Raw genomic sequence first — 22,287 nt, 5'->3', positions numbered from 1 at the left:
CTCCCTTACTTACATTACCCATTTCCTGCTTGGTAGGCAGCCTCCCTCTTTCCCAATACTGTGAAAAAGGGCCAATTACCGGGTCAGCAGCTTGAAGGGATATTAGATCAGCTTTAGGTCGGGATGGAAATGCACCTATGGCTCTACACGTAGCGGCAACAGCATTTCCCAGTTGACCTACATCTGTCTGATCTTGCACTTCCTGTGGAACCTTCAACCCTGGAAGCAGGCCAGATGGACTCTGTGGATGCAGTTGCCGTGACAATGCATCAGCGTTGCGATTGCTGGGACCTGGCCTATATTTAATCTCAAAGTTGAACACAGCTAGTTCTGAGGCCCATCGCTGCTCTACGGCTCCCAATTTAGCAGTTTGCAAATAGCTAAGGGGATTGTTATCTGTGAACACGACAAACTTATTTCCCAACAAATATTCACGGAATTTTTGAGTGACAGCCCATTTTAGTGCCAAGAATTCCAACTTTCTAGAGCTATAATTGGACATATTCCTTTCACTAGGTCGCAGGCCCCGGCTAGCAAAAGCAACTGGCCGCCTCTTTCCTTCTTGCTCCTGAGATAAAACTGCCCCTAACCCTGCCTGACTAGCATCTATCTCAAGGACAAAAGGTTTAGCAAAATCTGCATATGCCAATACTGGGGCACTAACCAGCAGCCTTTTTAGTGTTTGGAATGCATTCTCACATTCCTCACTCCAAAGGTGACACATTGCCCCACTGGCACCACTTCTACGTTTCTTCTTGGTACCTCCCAGCTCGCCCACCAGCCGGTGGAGCGGGGCAGCATACTTGGCAAAACCTTCAACAAAACGCCGATAATATGAGGCAAATCCCAAAAATGACTGTAGCTCTGTACAAGTAGTCGGTCGTGCCCACTCAGCCACTGCACTAATCTTAGAAGGGTCGGTCGCCACCCCAGAAGCCGATATCACATGCCCGAGGTATTGAACCTCTGGCTGGAAAAAGTGACACTTCTCCAGTTTCAACTTTAGATTGTGTTCTTTGAGCCGCGTTAAGACCAAGTCAAGACGCTCCAGATGCTGCTCAAAGGAGGATGAAAACACAACAATATCATCCAGGTACAATAAAAGGGACTGGAAACTTTGATCCCCAAAAATCCGCTCCATTAGCCTCTGAAAGGTGCTAGGGGCATTACAAAGCCCAAATGGCATTCGATTGAATTCGAACAGACCAAAAGGGGTACAGAAAGCAGTCTTGGCTTTGTCCTTCTCGGCCACTGGTACTTGATTATACCCACTTGCAAGGTCCAATGTAGAGAACCACTGTGCTCCCGTCAGGGCATCTAATGACTCCTCAATACGGGGTAATGGATAAGCATCTTTCCGTGTCTTGGCATTAAGCAAACGGTAATCAACACACAGCCTAATCTCTCCATTTTTCTTGAAAACCACCACAATTGGGGAAGAATAAGGGCTACTGCTTAGACGCACTACCCCCCGATCCAACAAATCTTTAATATGGGCTTTCACTTGTTCATACTGAGAGGGTGGGAGCCTGCGATACCGCTGTCGCACTGGGGCATCATCCATTAAAGGGATCTCATGTTCCACCAATGTGGTACATCCTAAATCTCCCTCCCCATAGCTGAAAACTGAACAATACTTCTGCAAAAGTGACACTCCTTGTTGTGACTGTTCATTGGACAAGTTAGGCCATGAGAGCTCGGAAAAATCAAGGTGCGGATGCGCCTGTACAGTCACTTCGTGCATCGTTATCTGCAACGTGGGATCATCAGACTCTGCAGTAATGACAGAGTCCCCAGATGATGGAGGGTCAACCAGATGCAATTCACCTAGTTGTGTACAGGGCGGTAACCAAACATCCTCAATTCCCACATTAACCACCGGAATGTCAACAACACCCTGTTCAACAGAAAGGAGGGCCGGAGAAACCAAGATGCCCCCTGGCAGGGGATTACCTGTCGCTATGGGCTCCAGGAGCACTGATGGAAGGTTAATGTTAGCAGCAGAGGGGCAGCTAGTACGTATCCATTTCAACGAACCAGCAGGGACACAAACAGCTCGACCGTGGACTTTTGCTTTACCTAAATACCCGGATGTATTCAAAGCCTCAATGCGCTGACACTTGTGAAGTGTCTCTCTCCACGTCTTACTGGCATTTTCAAGGGCAGGAGATTCAAACAGACGAGGGCCAAACTGCTCAAAGAGTAGGTGGTAACAACGACTAATGATATTCATCCCCAAGAGGCCAGGCACACTCTGTGGCTGCTGAACGCTCCCATCTAGAGGGTCCTCCACCACCAACACGCCCATTTTTGTCAGGGTGCCACCAAAAACAGTCACATCAAGCTCCATGTAGCCTATATAGGGGATTTTCAACCCATTAGCTGCCCTGAGGCGTAACCATTGGCATTTCTTTAAGTGCCCCACCCCCTGCGACCTGAAGTGCTTCTCAAAGAAACTCTCTCGAATAGTGGTGACCATGGACCCAGTATCCAAAAGACAGGGAACTATAACACCCCCCATTTCTATTTCCACCACTGGACAATTCCCAATTAGTCGAGAGGGATCTTCCATAACAACTTCAGCTGAGCCTATAAACCCTGTTCCTGATGCCTGGCTCTCTGCACCAGAGGGACCTAGTTTCCCGATGGCTGAGACTCAGGGCCTTGTTCCACAACCTGACTTTGTACATGTGCATCAGCATGAGACCCACCACTATTCTTTATAGCTGGATGTTTTACCCTACAGAATCTGGCAATATGACCAGCCCTACCATACCGATGGCAAATTGGCTTTCCATCTGCCTGGAAACGAAAAGGCCTAGTTGTGGGAGGGGTCAGGGGTAGTTCAGTCTGAGACGGCTGTGAAAATTGGACAGACATTTGCTTCATGAGCGTATCCAATTGAACCTGTTGTTTACGAAGGCACTCTTTTATCTGTAGAATGTCATCATTAGGCCCAAGGGTGACTGCATGCATCTTTGCATTAACTCCCTCTACTACCTGACAGTTCGTATCACAAGAATAGGCTCGAGACCTAGTTTTCCCTCCCTGCCTACCTACATCAGCCCACTTAAGGGCGATACTGCGTAGGGCAAGAAAGGACATGTCTGGTGTTTGAAGGACCCGCTGTTTCAGCTCTCTGCGCAGCATATCATCATGGACATGTTCAGTAAACTGGTCCCTTAGCAATATATCAGAATTTGGAATACCACCTGGTGTCTTACAGATTACAGTGTCCATTAAAGATTTAAGGGCATGAGAGTAATCTCGCAGAGATTCCCCTTCTTGCTGGGTGCGCTGGAAGAACTGTAGCTGGGCAGCTACATATGACTGAGTGCAGCTATAGTGCTCGACCAAAATATCAAAGATCTTGTCAGGAGTGTCTCTGCTGATACTCGAATGAAAACAGACCTCAGATTTAGCACTGCCATCAAGATGGTCCATCACAAACATCACTTGTGCTGCTCTTGACATAGGACGAATCTCCAGGCATCTACGTACTTCTTCAACCCACTGGTCAACAGTTAACAAGTCCACTGACAATTTACCAGTAAACCTTGGGCATTTACGCTCCCGAGGTGCATAAACGTAACACACATTTGTAGCTTCATTTATTGGGTTCATATTTGATGGCACAGTAGATGGACCTGGCACTGGATCTGGCACTAGACCAGTCACAGGAGAACGTTCCTGTAATTGGTCTCTCAACTGTTCATTTGCTGCTTTTAGCTGTTGCAGCTGCTCCAAGAGAGCCTGTACGTCGTCCATAGGGTCGGCGAAGGAGGTTTATTATCCCCGCAGCAGCCCAACCGTTGGCTTCCGCTCCGTAGAAGATGTCACTGTTTTTCCTCCTCTCCTCTAACACTCTTACTAAAATAAACAGGGCCACACTAAAATAAAAACCAAACACCGTAAGTGATATGACCTGGATCCTGTCGGCAACGCCAATTAATGTAGCGAGCGAAAGCCACCGAGTAACCGCTAAGGGCCTCTATACTACTTGTGCAAACTTTCAGGCCCAAAGCTCTCACAGGAACGAGCCCAGAATAAACAGGACAAGAGGGTCAATATCAGTCAGATATGTTAAAATTTATTATTTTAAAAGAACACAAAGGGTTTGCAAAAGGCCTAAAACATCAAAATGGTAAAAAGGTCACTAACGACCACAAGATAGTGTTATTGGTGCAACCTGCCAGCAATGCAACTATCACCTGAGGGCTTGCTCTCCCTTGGCGGTCCCAGATGCTCGTTGCTTTAAAAGAAACAAATCCACCCCAAATAAATACGAGCCCAACAGAACACTTATCGCATGCACTAAGTGCTAGTTCAGGCAATAATCGGTGGCACTAAAAATCACTCTTAATAAAAACTTATTCACTGCAAATCCACACAGAGCACCTCTAAAGATCCTAATTCCCCTAAGGTAAGAGTCCCACTCAGGGATTGCACATTGCCCGACTAATATTGCACCAGCCCAGTAGAAATAAAAACAAACCCGGCATAAAAAAAACAGTTTTAAAAGGTGACCCTACCAAAACCAAAAACACAACAACAAGGAGAAGGAGGGAAAAAAAAAACAGCGACAAATTCACATGTGCAGCCTGCCCTGCAGGAGGCAATACAATATAAATTAGATTATAGTGCATCAATATACTTTTTTTAATGTCAAATATATTAAGTTAACATACCTCCAGCAGACAACTGTGTTTGCTGCACACCTGGCTTATCTTGGCTTATCTTGTAAAAATCACTACTAAAACATAAAATACAATAAACATCAAATACATTTCAACAAATTTAAAAAAAAAAAAACACTAAAAGAAAAACAGCCTGTACCTCGAACCTCTGCTGTAGAGGTTTACAACAACTGTTTGTGTAGCAGACAATTAAAACTTCTCAGGCTTTTCACCTACTCACACAACCATTGTTCACAGCCGCTCGTCAGTGGAAATGAAGAGCACCTGCTGCTACTTCCTCTTTTATACCCTCCATTGGGTCCCCTGGGTCCTAAAGACTTCCCCATTACATATACTTCATCTAGACGTCACACACACTTTAAGTTTCGATCAAACACTCTACTTAGTTTCACTTTCGGCCTGCAGCTCCTATTTTTGCAAAAGCATGCAGTTTCCTGTCAGCCTGCGACCTAGTTTTACACTGAAGTTTGGGCCTCTCATAAAACAATCTAATCAGCAAATAAGCATTAAGAATATATATTTATTTCTCAACAAGATCTTACACTTTGATGCATCTGTCCACCTGGCTACAGTACACATTTTTTGCCTCTTGTCTCAGATGGCTGATAAGTCCCAATCAGGTACCCTGGAGAATGATGAGTTTGTGCTCTTCTACAAGATGTTGACTCAGCGAGAGGATGTACTGAAGGTATTTCAGGAATACTCTGTTGATGGTCAGAAGCTATCCCAAAGCAACCTGGAGGACTTCCTTAGAGAGGAACAGCTTGAGGGGGATGATATCCAACTGCATGCTAAGCAGCTCATTGAGTGCTATGAACCCTCGGACAAAGGTGCACACATTGTAAAGAATACACTGCATCTTGATGTTTTGTTTGAATATAATTTTTATGACATTAGGATCAGTCTATTCCCTCATGAGATTTTATGGTACAGTTAGCACATTACACCATTGACACCATCTTACTGTCATTCCAGCCAAGCGCATGAATGCCATGACATTTGATGGCTTTTTGATGTACCTCGGCTCAGCTGAAGGCTCCATTTTTAACCCACAGCAGAGGGGGATCTTTCAGGACATGACTCAGCCACTCTGTCATTATTTCATCTCATCGTCCCACAACACCTACCTGATGGAGGACCAGCTCAGAGGACAAAGCAGTGTGGAGGGATACATCAGGTAGCAGTACTGGCTTAAAATTACCATGCTTTGATCAAATTCACCCCAACATTATTCTAAAATATGTTGCACATGAAGAGCTGGGGTAGCTAGTGAACCACTCCTTCTAACAAGCGTGTCTGCAATATGCTTGCTTGTCCAGAGATACTTCTAGAGAGTAGTACCTTGAAAGAGTAGGGGTTTGTAAAATTGCACAGTAAGCCAAAACATGGTTGCTCACAGCTAATTCATCAGGTTGAGATTTATCAGTACGTATTCGTAGTCCAAAGTTGGATTATCATCAATTTTGATCATTTTGGTTTGCTTAAGTCACGCACAAGTAAATACTGGACTAGATCATTAATAATTAAATGCTTTCCTTTGTAATCATTTTTGTATATTTGTAATATTCTTCTTATGTATTTCATGCATGTATTATTTTAAGACAGGTGGGGATTATGTCTCCTCCCCCCCGTCTTCATCATTAATGATCTAGGCCAGTATTTACTTGGGCATGACTTAACCAATTAACCAATACCAACCTGTTATATATCAGCTGATTTATCTATGAAGATGTGATTGGTTCATTTGAATTTTTTTCTGTTTTCTGAAGCACACTTCTACTACAGGGAGTGCAGAATTATTAGGCAAGTTGTATTTTTGAGGAATAATGTTATTATTGAACAACAACCATGTTCTCAATGAACCCAAAAAACTCATTAATATCAAAGCTGAATGTTTTTGGAAGTAGTTTTTAGTTTGTTTTTAGTTTTAGCTGTTTTAGGGGGATATCTGTGTGTGCAGGTGACTATTACTGTGCATAATTATTAGGCAACTTAACAAAAAACAAATATATACCCATTTCAATTATTTATTTTTACCAGTGAAACCAATATAACATCTCCACATTCACAAATATACATTTCTGACATTCAAAAACAAAACAAAAACAAATCAGCGACCAATATAGCCACCTTTCTTTGCAAGGACACTCAAAAGCCTGCCATCCATGGATTCTGTCAGTGTTTTGATCTGTTCACCATCAACATTGCGTGCAGCAGCAACCACAGCCTCCCAGACACTGTTCAGAGAGGTGTACTGTTTTCCCTCCTTGTAAATCTCACATTTGATGATGGACCACAGGTTCTCAATGGGGTTCAGATCAGGTGAACAAGGAGGCCATGTCATTAGTTTTTCTTCTTTTATACCCTTTCTTGCCAGCCACGCTGTGGAGTGCTTAGACGCGTGTGATGGAGCATTGTCCTGCATGAAAATCATGTTTTTCTTGAAGGATGCAGACTTCTTCCTGTACCACTGCTTGAAGAAGGTGTCTTCCAGAAACTGGCAGTAGGACTGGGAGTTGAGCTTGACTCCATCCTCAACCCGAAAAGGCCCCACAAGCTCATCTTTGATGATACCAGCCCAAACCAGTACTCCACCTCCACCTTGCTGGCGTCTGAGTGGGACTGGAGCTCTCTGCCCTTTACCAATCCAGCCACGGGCCCATCCATCTGGCCCATCAAGACTCACTCTCATTTCATCAGTCCATAAAACCTTAGAAAAACCAGTCTTGAGATATTTCTTGGCCCAGTCTTGACGTTTCAGCTTGTATGTCTTGTTCAGTGGTGGTCATCTTTCAGCCTTTCTTCCCTTGGCCATGTCTCTGAGTATTGCACACCTTGTGCTTTTGGGCACTCCAGTGATGTTACAGCTCTGAAATATGGCCAAACTGGTGGCAAGTGGCATCTTGGCAGCTGCACGCTTGACTTTTCTCAGTTCATGGGCAGTTATTTTGCTCCTTGGTTTTTCCACACGCTTCTTGCGACCCTGTTGACTATTTTGAATGAAACGCTTGATTGTTCGATGATCACGCTTCAGAAGCTTTGCAATTTTGAGACTGCTGCATCCCTCTGCAAGATATCTCACTATTTTTGACTTTTCTGAGCCTGTTAAGTCCTTCTTTTGACCCATTTTGCCAAAGGAAAGGACGTTGCCTAATAATTATGCACACCTGATATAGGGTGTTGATGTCATTAGACCACACCCCTTCTCATTACAGAGATGCACATCACCTAATATGCTTAATTGGTAGTAGGCTTTCGAGCCTATACAGCTTGGAGTAAGACAACATGCATGAAGAGGATGATGTGGACAAAATACTCATTTGCCTAATAATTCTGCACTCCCTGTATGTGTTACTATGACCCTGATGAAGGCCACAAGCCGAAACGCGTTGGTCAGTCAAAAAAATTGTTCCTCTTTCCTTTAAGTGTGCTGTCTTTAAGTGTGCTCTGCCACTAAGAGTACTCCTTGGGTGGTTCAGTGGAGTTCAGCTTGTTTTTTTTTCTCTCTGGCATACCTCTTTAAGCAGCTGGCCAAGGCTGTGAGTCTTTGGTTGGGAGTTTCCAAGGCTTCAGTTATGAACAGCACTTTTTAGGTACCTCTTTTATCATCGCACCTTTCTACAGCTCCGATAGTTGGCTAACTTCCCTCCATTATGGCTTGATCTTGGCTTCTTGTCTCCTTCTCCATGGAGGGCACTTCTTCTTGTAGCTGTTCATTTTTGAGCCAGGCCACATCTTCTAGTAGACCTTCAGAGGGTCTTGGTAACTGGACACTTGCTACGGAGAGTCCAGGTTTCTGTTGGAGAACTTGTCCCCTTGGTGCTCAGAAAATAACCGAAAACTGAACATCCTATCACGGGTAATGGGAAATACAGACTCAGTCGTGAAGTTCTGGATGCAAAGCAGACAGTGAGTTTATTTACAGTCCCAAAAAAACAGTCTTAAACATGAAAAGAAGTGCAATAGTCCAACAGTGCTTTTCTCCAAATTCCCAGTAGTGGTGCAGGTGAGTCTCCCCAGTGGTAATCCTAGCAAGCTTCTTCTCTCCAACCCTCCTCCCTGTACTTTTCCTCCTAAAAGACAAGCAACAACAACAGATGAGCAGGTTAACCAGCTAAAGCTACATCACCAATAACGAGCACACTTTACTTACGAGTACAAACCAGCGTCGACTGCCATCCGGACACACCGTTACCTCAGCCCAAAATGGGGGCTGATTAGTGACAGCTGGGTTGAAGATTAGGTACAGGTGTGTTGGCTGCTGAGCGGAGACACTTCCGGGTCAGGGGTCGCCACACTCTCACTCTCCCAGAAGCAGACCCAGAGGGCGGGGAGAAGAAAAAAAGGGAGAGAGCACACAAGCACACCACAAGCAGGTCGTCCAGGGAGGACCTGAAACAACTTATCATGAACTTTGGGAGGCACAGGCAGGTCCACTCCCCACCTTACAAATGGAGAATGGCTTCACAAACACCATCGCCCCGGTAAAGAAGGCCCAGCAGCGGATTCACTTCCTCTGTGTCCTCAGGGAGAATAACCTGTACTGGAAGATGCAACTGGCCTTCTACGACTCCTCAATGGAAAGCGTTCTCTCCTACTGCTATGGTGTTTGGTACACAGGGGTCAAACACTATCAGCAAACACTTTCCTCGCAAAACCCACCCCTGCCCACCCACCTCATCAATATGAGCCATGGTCTGAGTAACTCTCATCACTAAGGCCAATCACACACAGACTCTACTCAGACCAAGTCCTTTGCTCTACTTTCAAGCACTTTGCAACCTTTTCTCCAACGTGTTCCTTTTCTATTGTTTTTAATAGGTTCGTCTAGATTGTATATATTTCTCCTGTTTGTTAATTATACCTGCTGTCTTACTATTTATATTTTATTTATCCACAGTTGGTGTGGAGCACCCATAATTTAATTTTACATGTGCAATGGAAATAAAGGGCAATTCAATTCAATTCTTATTACGACACTTAAAACAGAGCAAAGTGGCTTAATGCTTCCCACGTCTACTTTTTAAATTTAAATGTAAAATTCTAAATTTTAAAAGTAAGTAGACAATGATTTAATTGATTTCAGAATTTTATTCTCAATCAATCAATCAATCAATCAATCAATCAATCAATCAATCAATCAATCAATCAATGTTTATTTCTATAGCACATTTAAAAAGGACCAGTGTCCACAAAAGTGCTTCACACAAGTGCCGGAATGCAGGTTACAACAAAAGACAACAAAAACAGTTACAGTTATGTAGCACAAATGCAGACCAGGTGGAAGTCCGAACTAATGTGCTTAAAAGGCTAGATTAAACAAGTGAGTTTTTAAGCGCGATTTAAGTCTAACTCTAGTCTTTCGGCGGAGCCTTGGTTGCACTAAGAGCAGTTGGTTAGAGGATCTAAATGCTCTTATGGGGCTATACAAGTCGATGAGGTCAGTTAGGTAACTTGGTGCCAGGTTATTTAAAATTCTAAAAGTATACAAAAGGATTTTAAAAACGATATGGTATTTGATGGGGAGCCAGTGTAGATTGGCTAGAACAGGGGTGATGTGATCATGCCTTCTGGAGCCAGTTAAGAGGTGTGCTGCGGCATTTTGAACTAATTGCAAGTGTTGGAGGAGAGAGAATTGGAGGCCGAAATATAGCGAGTTGCAATAGTCCAATCTAGAACTAATGAAGGCGTGGATAAGCTTTTCAAAGTCTTAATGTGGAATATAGGGCTTTGCCTTGGAAATTTGGCATAGCTGGTAAAAACTCATTTTTGCAACTGTGGGCACTCACTCGTGCCCACAGTTGACTAGCTTTTCTAACTGGAAAACATTCTTATCACTATACTCCGCTGAGTTTAATAAAATAAAGAGAGGGCCTTGACATCATATTATTTTTAAGTGATTATTTCTCATCCATTAAATGTATCAATGAAAATATTAGAATAACACAAGGGATACCATGAAAGATTTGCTAATAGTCTTAGTTTGGAAATTAATATTCAATTCAATTTTATTTATATAGCGCCAAATCACAGCAACAGTCACCTAAAGGTGTTTTATATTGCACAGTAGATCGTACACTAATAGATACAGAGAAAAACCCAACAATCATATGACCCCCTATGAGCAGCACTTTGGCGACAGTGGGAAGGAAAAACTCCCTTTTAACAGGAAGAAACCTCCAGCAGAACCAGGCTCAGGGAGGGGCGGGGCCATCTGCTGTGATTGGTTGGGGTGAGAGAAGGAAGACAGGATAAAGACATGCTGTGGAAGAGAGACAGAGGTTAATAACAGATATGATTCAATGCAGAGAGGTCTGTTAACACATAGTGAGTGAGAAAGGTGACTGGAAAGGAAAAACTCAATGCATCATGGGAATCCCCCGGCAGCCTACGTCTATTGCAGCATAACTAAGGGAGGATCCAGGGTCACCTGGTCCAGCCCTAACTATATGCTTTAGCAAAAAGGAAAGTTTGAAGCCTAATCTTGAAAGCAGAGATAGTGTCTGTCTCCTGAATCCAAACTGGAAGCTGGTTCCACAGAAGAGGGGCCTGAAAACTGAAGGCTCTGCCTCCCATTCTACTTTTAAATACTCTAGGAACAACAAGTAGGCCTGCAGAGCGAGAGCGAAGTGCTCTAATAGGGTGATATGGTACTACAAGGTCATTAAGATAAGATATTATGAAAATGTTTCCTCCTTAATTTAAATATTTCTTTTTAGTGTTAGATTAAATTCAAAGTCAGCTGTTTAAATAAGAACAGAACATTTTTCATCAGGGGATTTGACGTGAAAATATCTTAAAAATGTATTTTGTGACCCAGAAAGAGTAATATTTCAAACTCCGCCACTCTGCGTTCCTCCGCAACTGCCTTGTTTAAGTTTTGGACAAAATGCATTCTGGGATATTTGCCTGGGTTTGGCTACAGTAGCTTGCGAGCTGTAAATGTATGTCTTCTAATGATGCTGCCTAAGGGAAGCATGTATAATGTAAATAGGATTGGTCCTGAACCCTGTGGAACTCCATAATTAACCTCAGGCTGGCTGAAACTCTTCAAATAAGCCATTCCTCTGCAGATGATCTGTTAGCTGTTTGACAACTACTCTTTCAAGGATGTTTGATATGAAAGGAAGGTTGGAGATTGGCCTATAATTAGCTAAGACTGCTGGGTCTAGAGATGCTTTTTGAGTAAAGGTTTAACTACAGCCAGCTTGAAGGCCTGTGGTACATAGCTGATTATTAGAGATAGGTTGATCATATTTAAGATTGAAGCAATACAGTTTTTTCTGAATGCTTAAACCCTAACTGTGATTCTTATAGCACAATTCCTAAAACTATTAATACTTATAGCAAAACCACTCACTGAGTTTGCAAAACTAAAAGCACAAACACTGCTTTGCACTCAGCTTCCAAATGATCAACACACTCCTAGCAAAACTATACACATTTATGGCTGTTATTTACAGTATTTTGCCAACTGTCTGGCACACTGTCTCATGTGAAAACTGTGTTAGATAATTAGTTCACTTTGCAATCAGCCTACGCACTATAAATAAGCTACAGGTAAGCTGTGCGTGTGGAGTACAATGGAGGGAGCAGGAAGAGTGAGAAGAGTGAGAATTAGAGGAGGCCGAGGAAGAGGACGTGGAGGTGAAGAAGTAGGACGAAGAGGACGACAAGGACAAGGAGGTGAAGTTAGAGGACAAGGACAAGGATGAGGAGGGGGAAGAGGAAGGGTAAGAAAAGTAAGAAATAGAATTACTGATGACATCAGAGCTACAATAGTGGACCATGTAATCAACCGTGGAGTGAGTTCCATTTACCACAGCAGGTTTTCCAGGTCCTGGCAGGCAGCAAAAGAGCCCCAGACCAACACACTACCACCACCATATTTTACTGTTGGTATGATGTTCATTTTCTGAAATGCTGTGTTACTTTTACACTGGATGTCGATATGGGACACACACCTTCCAAAAAGTTAAACTTTTGTCTCGTCAGCTCAGAGTATATTCCCAAAGGACTTGGGGATCATCAAGATATTTTCAGGCATAACTGAGATGAGTCTTTGTGCTCCTTTTGCTCAGCAGTGGTTTTTGAACTCTGTCATGAAGGATCTCTTTCTCATGGTGGAGTCACGAACACTGACCTCAACCAAGCGAGGCATTCGGGTCTTTGGATGTTTCTCTTGGGTCTTTCTAACATCTTCATCGCTGTACTAGATTTTGAGGATCTTTTGGCATACTCTACTTTGTCAGACAGATCCTATTTAAGTGATTTCTTGATTGAGAACAGGTGGTGGCAGTAATCAGGTCTCGGTGTGGCTAGAGAAATTGAACTCGGCTTTCCAAAGATATAATACACCACCATTAATTTAAGTTATAACAGGGGGTTGCAATGATTTTTTCACACAGGATCCTGTCAGAAAGTCAGTAGAAGCAATCCAGAATCCAGAATGTGTGAATAAAAGGCAGACGGGGTCAAGTGAGTGTAGGCAGGGTTGTCTGGGTGGAGAGAAGTGTTAGGGATGATGTGTGACACAGGGATAGCAGCAAGAGTGAAAGGGAAGGTGTACAAGATCATAGTGAGACAGACTGTGATGTATGGTTTGGAAAAAGTGGCACTGACAAAAAGACAGGATGGTAAGCCGGAGGTGGCAGAGTTGACAATGATAACATTTTCATTTTAAAAAAATGAGTGTATTAGAGGGATAGTTCATGTAGAGGAGTTTGGAGACAAAGTTAGAGAAGCAAGGTTGAAATGGTTTGTGCAGAGGAGAGATGGTGGATATATTAGACAAAGGATTATGATTATGGATCTGCTTGGAAGGGGGAACACAGGAAGACCTCAGAGGAAGTTCAGGGATGTAGTGACGGACATATAAAGGGTTGGTGTGACAGTGGAGGATACTAAAAATAAAGTGACACGGAGGCAGATGATCCACTGTAGGAGCAATCGAAGGAAGAAGAAGAAGAAGAAGATGAAGGATATATTCATGGCCATTGTATTTTTTACCTTTCTGTGAACCAGAACAGAATCAATAATAAAGGAAAGATTGTATTTGTCCTTGTTCTTCAGGGCTCTGAATCGTGGCTGCCGATGTGTTGAAGTAGACTGCTGGGATGGTGCCAATGGAGAGCCCATTGTATATCATGGACACACTTTCACCTCCAAGATACTTTTCAAGGATGTGGTTAGTGCAGTTGGAAACTATGCCTTCAAGGTAGGATCACCTGAGTGGGTTATTTTACACTTTTATAAGGGAATAGCAGTGTTTCGGTTGATAGCTGTCCTACAGCTTAAGCAGAATGCTTTGCCTAAAACCTCTGCTCCCTGAGAAACAGAACAACGTACAATGTATTTAGTATAGGATATCACACCCCCATGTGTCCTGGCTGAAGAAACATCTACTCACACCTTTAAAGCAGATGACCTGTAATGGCACATGTGAGGCCCTTTACTCCAGACCACTCACATGGCTTTACTCCTTACTAATATTCATTACCTCCCTGTCCTTTGGATATTAGAGAGACATCCCTCCGTGCTGAAAGAGAGAGCTGCACAGTAAGCTACATGGAGAATGTAACCCATGGTGACTCTGAACCCATTAAGAGGCTGCAGTGGGCTGTCTGTGGGAGCCACTCCACAATCACTGGCGCACACCCCACTTTGCAGTTATTTATTTGTAAAAATGTTTGGAATCATGTCTGATTTTCGTTCCACTTCTCACGTGTGCACCACTTTGTGTTGGTCTTTCACCTGGAATTCCAATAAAACTGATTCATGTTTGTGGCTGTAATGTGACAACATGTGGGAAAAGTTCAAGGGGGCCGAATACTTTTCAAGCCACTGTATGTTATACTGTATAACAGATTAATGGGACAGCAGTGCAGTGGCTTCAGAACTTGCCTTAGAAGCCTCTGGTTTAAAATATTTCTTCAACAGTAAAGTAACCCAGTGACAGTTGTCAGTATTTCCACTACTGCACAGCAAACAATAATTGTTAATAGTTCATTTGGCAAATCTCATTTTTCAAATTGTAAACAAATACAGTTTAAAAGATGGTTTCTGTTGCTGCCACAGTATAATTCAGTTTAATGTAACCTGAAATGTCTATCATAGTGGCCAATCATATTAGACCTCGTCTTCCTTTGGGCTCTGCCTCCAGACAGTCACAAGTAAGTTTATTCATACAAGCAGAAGGTGCAGAGAGCTATCTGTGAGAGCCTAAGAGTATAGCAGCGTGTGCAAAGCAGACACTGTCCCAGGCATGATGGCTTCTTTGTATGCAAGGCTGCTGAATTCTATACGCATGGGTTGTTGAATTGACATGAAAGGAATCTAATTCCAAATTTCATATTTGTTGGAAACTCAATATTGCCCATCCATCTGCTGGTCTTACAGCCAGTCAGGCACAACCCGAGATGATGTGCAGACATTTAAGTTTTCTGTTATCATACAGTGGTGTGAAAAAGTGTCTTTCCAATTCCTGATTTCCAATTTTTTTACATGCTTGTCATATTTAAATGTTTTAGATAATCAAGTAAATTTAAATTTTAGATAAAGATAACACAAGTACACACAAACTGTAGTTTCTAAATGAGGGTGTTTATTATTAAAAGGAAAGAAAACAAATCTGCGTGGCCCTGTGTGAAAATGACTGACCCTCCCTCGTTTTAACATAAACTGACATCTTTGGAGAGCTGAGTTCAGTTTCTCTACGCAGACCTGATTACTGCCAACACCTGTTCTTATTCAAGAAATCACTATACAGGACCTGCCTGACAAAGTGGGGTAGACCAATAGAACCTTTAAAAGCCAGACATCATGCTGTGATCCAAGGAAATTCAGGAATTAATATGAAACACATTTATGGAGATCTCTCAGTCTGGAAAACCATTATATGGCTTTATTATGGCCTTATAAGGCCATTTTTAAAGCTGTGGGAGTACAGTGAACCACAGTGAGAGCCATTGTCCACAAATGGCGAAGAGGTCACAAAGACCCCAGAACAACATCCAAACAAGGCCTCAGCTGCCTCAGTTAAGGTCAGTGTTCATGACTCCACCATAAGAAAGAGACTGAGCAAAAATGGCATGCATGGCAGAGTGTCATGGTCCTGGGTTTTGACCCAGTGTTTTGCATTTGAAGACTTTTGAATCTTGGTTATTCATTATTGTCGTATTCCTAGGGTAACTTATATTTCCTAGTTCAGTTTTCTTATGTGTTTGAGATTTTCTGATTGTGTTTATCCCTTGTGGTTCTGGTCTAGTTCCCTGAGTGTTTTCCTTTCCCTTTGTTTCCTGTGTATGTCAGTCTTGTTCTCATTTCCCACAGTCTTTGTCTCTGTGTTCTGTCTTTACTCCTTAGTCTCCCTGGCCTGTTGTGTCTCTCGCTCCCTCTCTCTTTGTTTCTTAGCCATGTCTCTGTTTCGTCTCCCTTACCTGTTCCCATGTTACTCTCCTTATATTTCTTCCTTTGTCTCCTCTGTCTGTTATGACCTGTGTTACCACCTGTTGCCCATCCTCTCGTTATCCAGTGTATTTAAGTCCTCAGTTTGTATTTGCTCCTCATCACATCATCAGTCTTCAGGTAGTCCTCCGGTCATGTTACCCCTGTGCTGTGTGCTCCATGCTTTGCTTTCTAGTGTCTAGCTACTATGCCAAGAGTTTAGTGTTTTGTATTTTTAGTTTGTAGTTATCGGCAATAAAGCTGCTTAAGTTCAGGTTTTGTCTCCAGAGTCCTGCATTTGGGTCCTCATCCTGGCTGCCACACAGCCAGACCTTGACACAGAGTTCCAAGACAAAAACCACTGCTGAGCAAAAGGAACTTAAAGGCTAGTCTCAGGTTTCCCAGAAAACATCTTGATGATGCCCAAGACTTCTGGGAAAATATTCTGAGGAATAACGAGAAGAAAAGTTGAACTTATTGGAAGGCATGTGCCCCATTACATCTGGCATAAAAGTAACACAGCTGTAAACACATTGTCAGAAAAGGAACATCATACCAACAGTAAAATATGGTGGTGGTAGTGTGTTGGTCTGGGGCTGTTTCCCTGCCTCAGGACCTGGAAAACCTGCTGTGGTAAATGGAACCATGAATTCTGCTGTGTAGCAAAACATCCTGAAGGAGAATGTCCATCCATCTGTTTGTGACCTGAAGCTAATGTGCACTTGGGTTTGGCTCTGGATTCAAAATGGACAAGCAAATCTACCTGAATGGCTTAAGAAAAACAAATGAAGATATTGGAGTAGCCTAGTCAAAGTCCTGACCTGAATCCAACTGTCATGTTCTGGCTTGACCTTAAAAATACAGTTCATGCTTGAAAACTCTCCAATGTTAATGAAATCCAACAATTCTGCAAAGATGAGTGGGAAAAAATTCCTCCACAGTGCTGTAAAAGACTTCCAGTTATGACAAATGCTTGATTGCAGTTGTTGCTGCTAAGATGCTAAGCTGGCCAACCAGTTAGTAGGTTTGGGGTCCAGTCACTTTTACACAGGGCCTGTCTTTATAATAAACGACTTCATTTTGAAACTGCATTTTGTGTTAACTTGTGTTATAATATTTTAATTGGTTTGATCTGAAATATTTAAGTTTGCCAAACATACAAATATAGGAAATCAGGAAGGGTGCAAACACTTTTTCACACCACTGTAGGGGCGATCGTGGCTCAAGAGTTGGGAGTTCGCCTTGTAATCGGAAGGTTGCCGGTTCGACCCCCGGCTTGGACAGTCTCGGTCGTTGTGTCCTTGGGCAAGACACTTCACCCGTTGCCTACTGGTGGTGGTCAGAGGGCCCGGTGGCGCCAGTGTCCGGCAGCCTCGCCTCTGTCAGTGCGCCCCAGGGTGGCTGTGACTACAATGTAGCTGCCATCACCAGTGTGTGAATGTGTGTGTGAATGTGTGTGTGTGGATGACTGGTTGTGTAAAGTGCTTTGGGGTCCTTAGGGACTAGTAAAGCACTATACAAATACAGGCCATTTACTATTTTTACCATTTCACTGTAACTGTTTCCAGTCTTCAATTACAAAAGGTACTCACTCCCTCCATCTCTCTTCCTCCTCCTCTCCCCCATTCAGGTATCACAATATCCAGTCATCCTGTCCATTGAGAACCACTGCAGTGTTGAACAACAGAGAGTCATGGCACATCATCTAAACCACATTCTTGGTGACAGGTTGTTGAAAACTATACTGGATGGCAAGGCCCCCATCAGACTGCCCTCTCCTGAGGTGAGGGCTGTAATCTATTGTCCAACTCTAATGCCATATCATTTGATAGAAATGCAAATTATCAATTACTAGAATGCTAAATTCAAAGAAACCCCGAACACCTATGGTATATGTTAAAGATGACTTTTTGACCCCTATGTTAGGATCTTAAGGGGAAGATTCTTGTGAAGGCGAAGAAAGATGGTGGTTTAGAGCAGAGTTTAAGTGGGATGGTGGAAGATTCTCTGAATGGGGAGGTCAGCGATGACGATGAGGCAGCTGAAATTGATGAAGATCACCCACACCATGAGAGTATCCATTGCAGACTCAAGGTGGGTCTAGATGTTTGACACAGTCTCACAACTCTCAGACAACCCACTGTGCATGTGCTGATGATCCAGTCTGATATACAGGGTGGGCCATTTATATGGATACACCGTAATAACATGGGAATGGTTGGTGATATTAAAGTCCTGTTTGTGGCACATTAGTATATGTGAGGGGGCAAACTCCTCAAGATGGGTGGTGACCATGGTGGCCATTTAGAAGTCGGCCGTCTTGGATACAACTTTTGTTTTTTCCAATAGGAAGAGGGCCATGTGACACATCAAACTTATTGGTAATGTCACAAGAAAAACAATGGTGTGCTTGGTTTCAACGTAACTTTATTCTCTCATGAGTTATTTACAAGTTTCTGACCACTTATAAAATGTGTTCAATGTGCTGCCCATTGTGTTGGATTGTCAATGCAACCCTCTTCTCCCAATCTTCACTGATAGCAACACCGCAGGAGAAATGCCAGCACAGGCATCCAGTATCCGTAGTTTCAGGTGCTGCACATCTCGTATCTTCACACCATAGACAGTTGCCTTCAGATGACCCCAAAGATAAAAGTCTAAGGGGGTCAGATCGGGAGACCTTGGGGTCATTCAATTGGCTCACGACGACCAATCCACTTTCCAGAAACTGTTCATCTAGGAATGCTCGGACCTGGCACCCATAATGTGGTGGTGCACCATCTTGCTGGAAAAACTCAGGGAACGTGCCAGCTTCAGTGCATAAAGAGGGAAACACATCATCATGTAGCAATTTCAAATATCCAGTGGCCTTGAGGTTTCCATTGATGAAGAATGGACCCACTATCGTTGTGCCCCATATACCACACCAAACCATCACTTTTGTTGTTCCAACAGTCTTGGAGGGATCCATCCAATGTGGGTTAGTGTCAGACCAATAGCGGTGCTTTTGTTTGTTAACGTCACCATTCACATAAAAGTTTGCCATTCTGCAAATTCTGTGCGCCGATCTGGGTCATCCTCATTGAGATGCTGCAGTAGCTGGAGTTTGTAAGGGTGCCATTTGTGAGTAGCTAACATCTGCCGGAGGGATGTTCGACTAATGCCACTCTCCAGTGACATGCGGCGAGTGCTATGCTGTTGGCTCTTGCTGAATGAAGCGAGGACAGCCACTGATGTTTCTTCATTAGTCACAGTTTTCTTGCGTCCACATTTTGGCAAATCCAACACTGAACCAGTTTCACGAAACTTAGCAAGCAGTTTGCTGACTGTAGCATGGGAGATGGGTGGTCTCGTAGGGTGTCTTGCATTGAAATCTGCTGCAATGACCCGGTTACTGCGTTAACCAGATAGCAACACAATTTCGATCCGCTCCTCACGTGTTAACCTCTTCAACATGTCAATGGCTGTGAACAAAGAGAAACGTGTAAATAACTAATGAAAGAATAAAGTTACGTTGAAACCAAGCACACCATTGTTTTTCTTGTGACATTACCAATAAGTTTGATGTGTCACATGGCCCTCTTCCTATTGGAAAAACAAAAGTTATATCCAAGATGGCCGACTTCTAAATGGCCATCATGGTCACCACCCATCTTGAGGAGTTTGCCTTACAAACCCAACAGTGAGATCTTAAGAGATCCAGCCTACAGCTCTTCAATGGGTGTCACAGGGTCCCCAGGAAAAAAAATTGTAAATGTAAAATAATAAAATAAATATTCTTCGGTGGCAATAACAAAGTATAACATAAATTATTCAGTAGCAATTACACAAGAATATCCAGAAATGTCCCTGTCTACAATTAAACACATTCACTTACCGAAAATTGGGGGCATCTGCTGCGGCAGCCTTTTACCACAAACTTAGTCACTGCTCGGTGACATTCGTCTATCCTGGCCTGAAAGGAGACGCTACCGGTAGACTGCAGCGAGAACTGCCAGCATCTGAGCCAGACTCTGTCTGTCTCATCATGGTCACCTAAATGCACATAATGGCAGGTTTGTAATAAGGCAGATCGCGCTAACATAATATGCACTGTTAGGTGATTATTTACCTGCCGCATTAACGGGAGAGGACATGCAAACGTTACCGCTGCTGCTGGGTTGAGATTCACGAGTCCGGAGCGAATTAAAAACACGACATTCATTTAATGTCATCGTGTGTTTTGTGAGCAAATGCTTTTGCATATTCGTAGTGTTTCCTCCCTTAAATGAAATATCTACTTTACAAGTATTGCAAGTTGCCCTGTTGTCATCCGTTCTCGTAAAGTATAACCAAACTTTTGAGCATTTGAGCCGCTTACGTGCCGTGTTTCCTGCCAGGTAAATGACGCTCCGCAACGTGGTGACGTCATTTACCTGGCAGGAATCGATAAGGGAATCGTTTGCAAAAATGGCAAACAATTCCAAGGAACTGAAACAGTGGGAACCGGTTCTCAACAAGAACCGGTTTTCGATACCCATCCCTATTCAGGATCATTTGTTTTGATCTCTACGATAAATCGCTTGCATTAAAAACTGTTTCCTGAGGAAGTCAAATGCTGGTTGAACCATGAGTCTTATCAGAAGTAGTCCTTGGGAGAAGTTACAGTGAGCAGAGAGATAGCCTTGCTAAAATCTGTAAACTTTTATTCGCATATCTATATATGATTCCAACCAATTATGGAATAATAGACTCCATAATTAACCTTATTGTGTGAAGAAGGTTCCCTGTTTACATGGGCAAACTGGAGTTCCACAGCATTACGTGCTAACACCAATTTTGTTTACATTGTATTTGCTTCCCACCTGCGGTTTCCCAAGGCATGGGTGTAACCCTATTAATACATACACGATATATAATAATTTACCCTCTCCCAATTGCATCCGTCACCCGCCATTGTACCACTCAAACAGATGACTTTGATGGGAATGGGAGGCAGTGGCTTCAGCTTTCCGACCACTCTTCTCTGAGGCCTGCTCCCAGTCTGGATTTGGATGACAGATACCCTGTCTACTATTAAGATTAGGCTTCAAACTTTCCTTTTTGCTAAAGCATATCGTTAGGGCTCGACCAGGTGACCCTGAATCCTCCCTTAGTTATGCTGCAATAGGTGTAGGCTGCTGGGGGATTCCCATGATGCACTGGGTGTTTCTTCTTCAGTCACCTTTGTCACTCACTATGTGTTAATAGACCTCTCTGCACTGTATCATATTAATCTCTGTCTCTCTTCCACATCATGTCTTTATCCTGTCTTCTTAACCCAATCGGTCAAAGCAGATGACAGTCCTTCCTGAGCCCGGTTCTGCCGGAGGTTTCTTCCTGTTTTTCATTTCCTAAGTGTCAAACACCTCACACAAGTTTGTCACAAGGCTGAAACAGCCATGAGCACTCAATGGAACTCAAAGGCAGACCCACCCAGGGAAACAGAACAGGATTCACAAGGAGGGGGCTCACTAGGAGAGAGGGAAATAGAGTTGGTGTCACTGGTCCAGGGGAAAACCTTCCAGTTACACTGACTGGAGGTGGTGAACTTTGCTTACTTGAGCAGAGTAAAGTGATTTTCAGGGAGGGGAAGCAACTGCTAGACTCTCTCAGCTCCAACAATCGCTCTCTCCGATTCCAGTGGGAGACAGGGTCCAGGAGGGCAGACAGGTGAGTAATGAAACAGTGACCGAGCTTAGACCAGTGCGGTGGAGAGAAGAAGAGCAGTGTTGAGTGAACAGGTGAACCAAGCAGGTAAGTGATATAACCTGGACCCAAACTGAGACAGACTGGAAACAGGGAGAGAATATCATTAGCCACGAGAAGTCAAAAGATCTAAGAAATTACATAGAGAAGCCAAGTTACCACTAAAGAGTAGCAGAAAATCTGGCTGGATCTGGACTTGGTGGCTGGAGAAAACACTGGAAAAATCCCAGTATATGACAGTATTATATTTGCATATTATTTAAATAGTTAAATAGATCAAATAGCATTTGCAGATCTTCTTTGTCTCTAGATGTTTTAGGGAGTGACAACCCCTCACCCACCGTGGGCAGCGAGAACTGTCTCAAGGTTAATGGTTACAGTTCTGGGTCAGGCCACCATGTTTCCTCCCATTAACAAA

General features: G+C 43.2%; 1 protein-coding gene across 2 annotated transcripts in view; it reads left to right on the top strand.

Moving 5' to 3' along the window:
* The window catches only part of plcd4a (phospholipase C, delta 4a), a 59,276-nt gene that overhangs the window by 10,855 nt on the left and 26,134 nt on the right, over window positions 1-22,287 (top strand). For both annotated transcript variants that reach the window (XM_085450008.1, XM_085450007.1), the window contains exons 5-9: window positions 5,296-5,527; window positions 5,673-5,874; window positions 13,770-13,914; window positions 17,773-17,925; window positions 18,069-18,236. In XM_085450008.1, coding sequence (XP_085306134.1) covers window positions 5,296-5,527; window positions 5,673-5,874; window positions 13,770-13,914; window positions 17,773-17,925; window positions 18,069-18,236 — 900 coding nt within the window. The remainder of the gene's footprint in view (window positions 1-5,295; window positions 5,528-5,672; window positions 5,875-13,769; window positions 13,915-17,772; window positions 17,926-18,068; window positions 18,237-22,287) is intronic.

Source organism: Copadichromis virginalis, linkage group LG23, assembly GCF_057382275.1.
Source record: "Copadichromis virginalis isolate Kocher_CV1m ecotype Utaka linkage group LG23, C_Virginalis_male_GT1.1, whole genome shotgun sequence".
In the NCBI taxonomy this organism is placed as follows: domain Eukaryota; kingdom Metazoa; phylum Chordata; class Actinopteri; order Cichliformes; family Cichlidae; genus Copadichromis; species Copadichromis virginalis.
The sequence above is the reverse complement of the archived record's forward strand: the minus strand, read 5'-3'. Positions and strand labels throughout refer to the sequence as shown.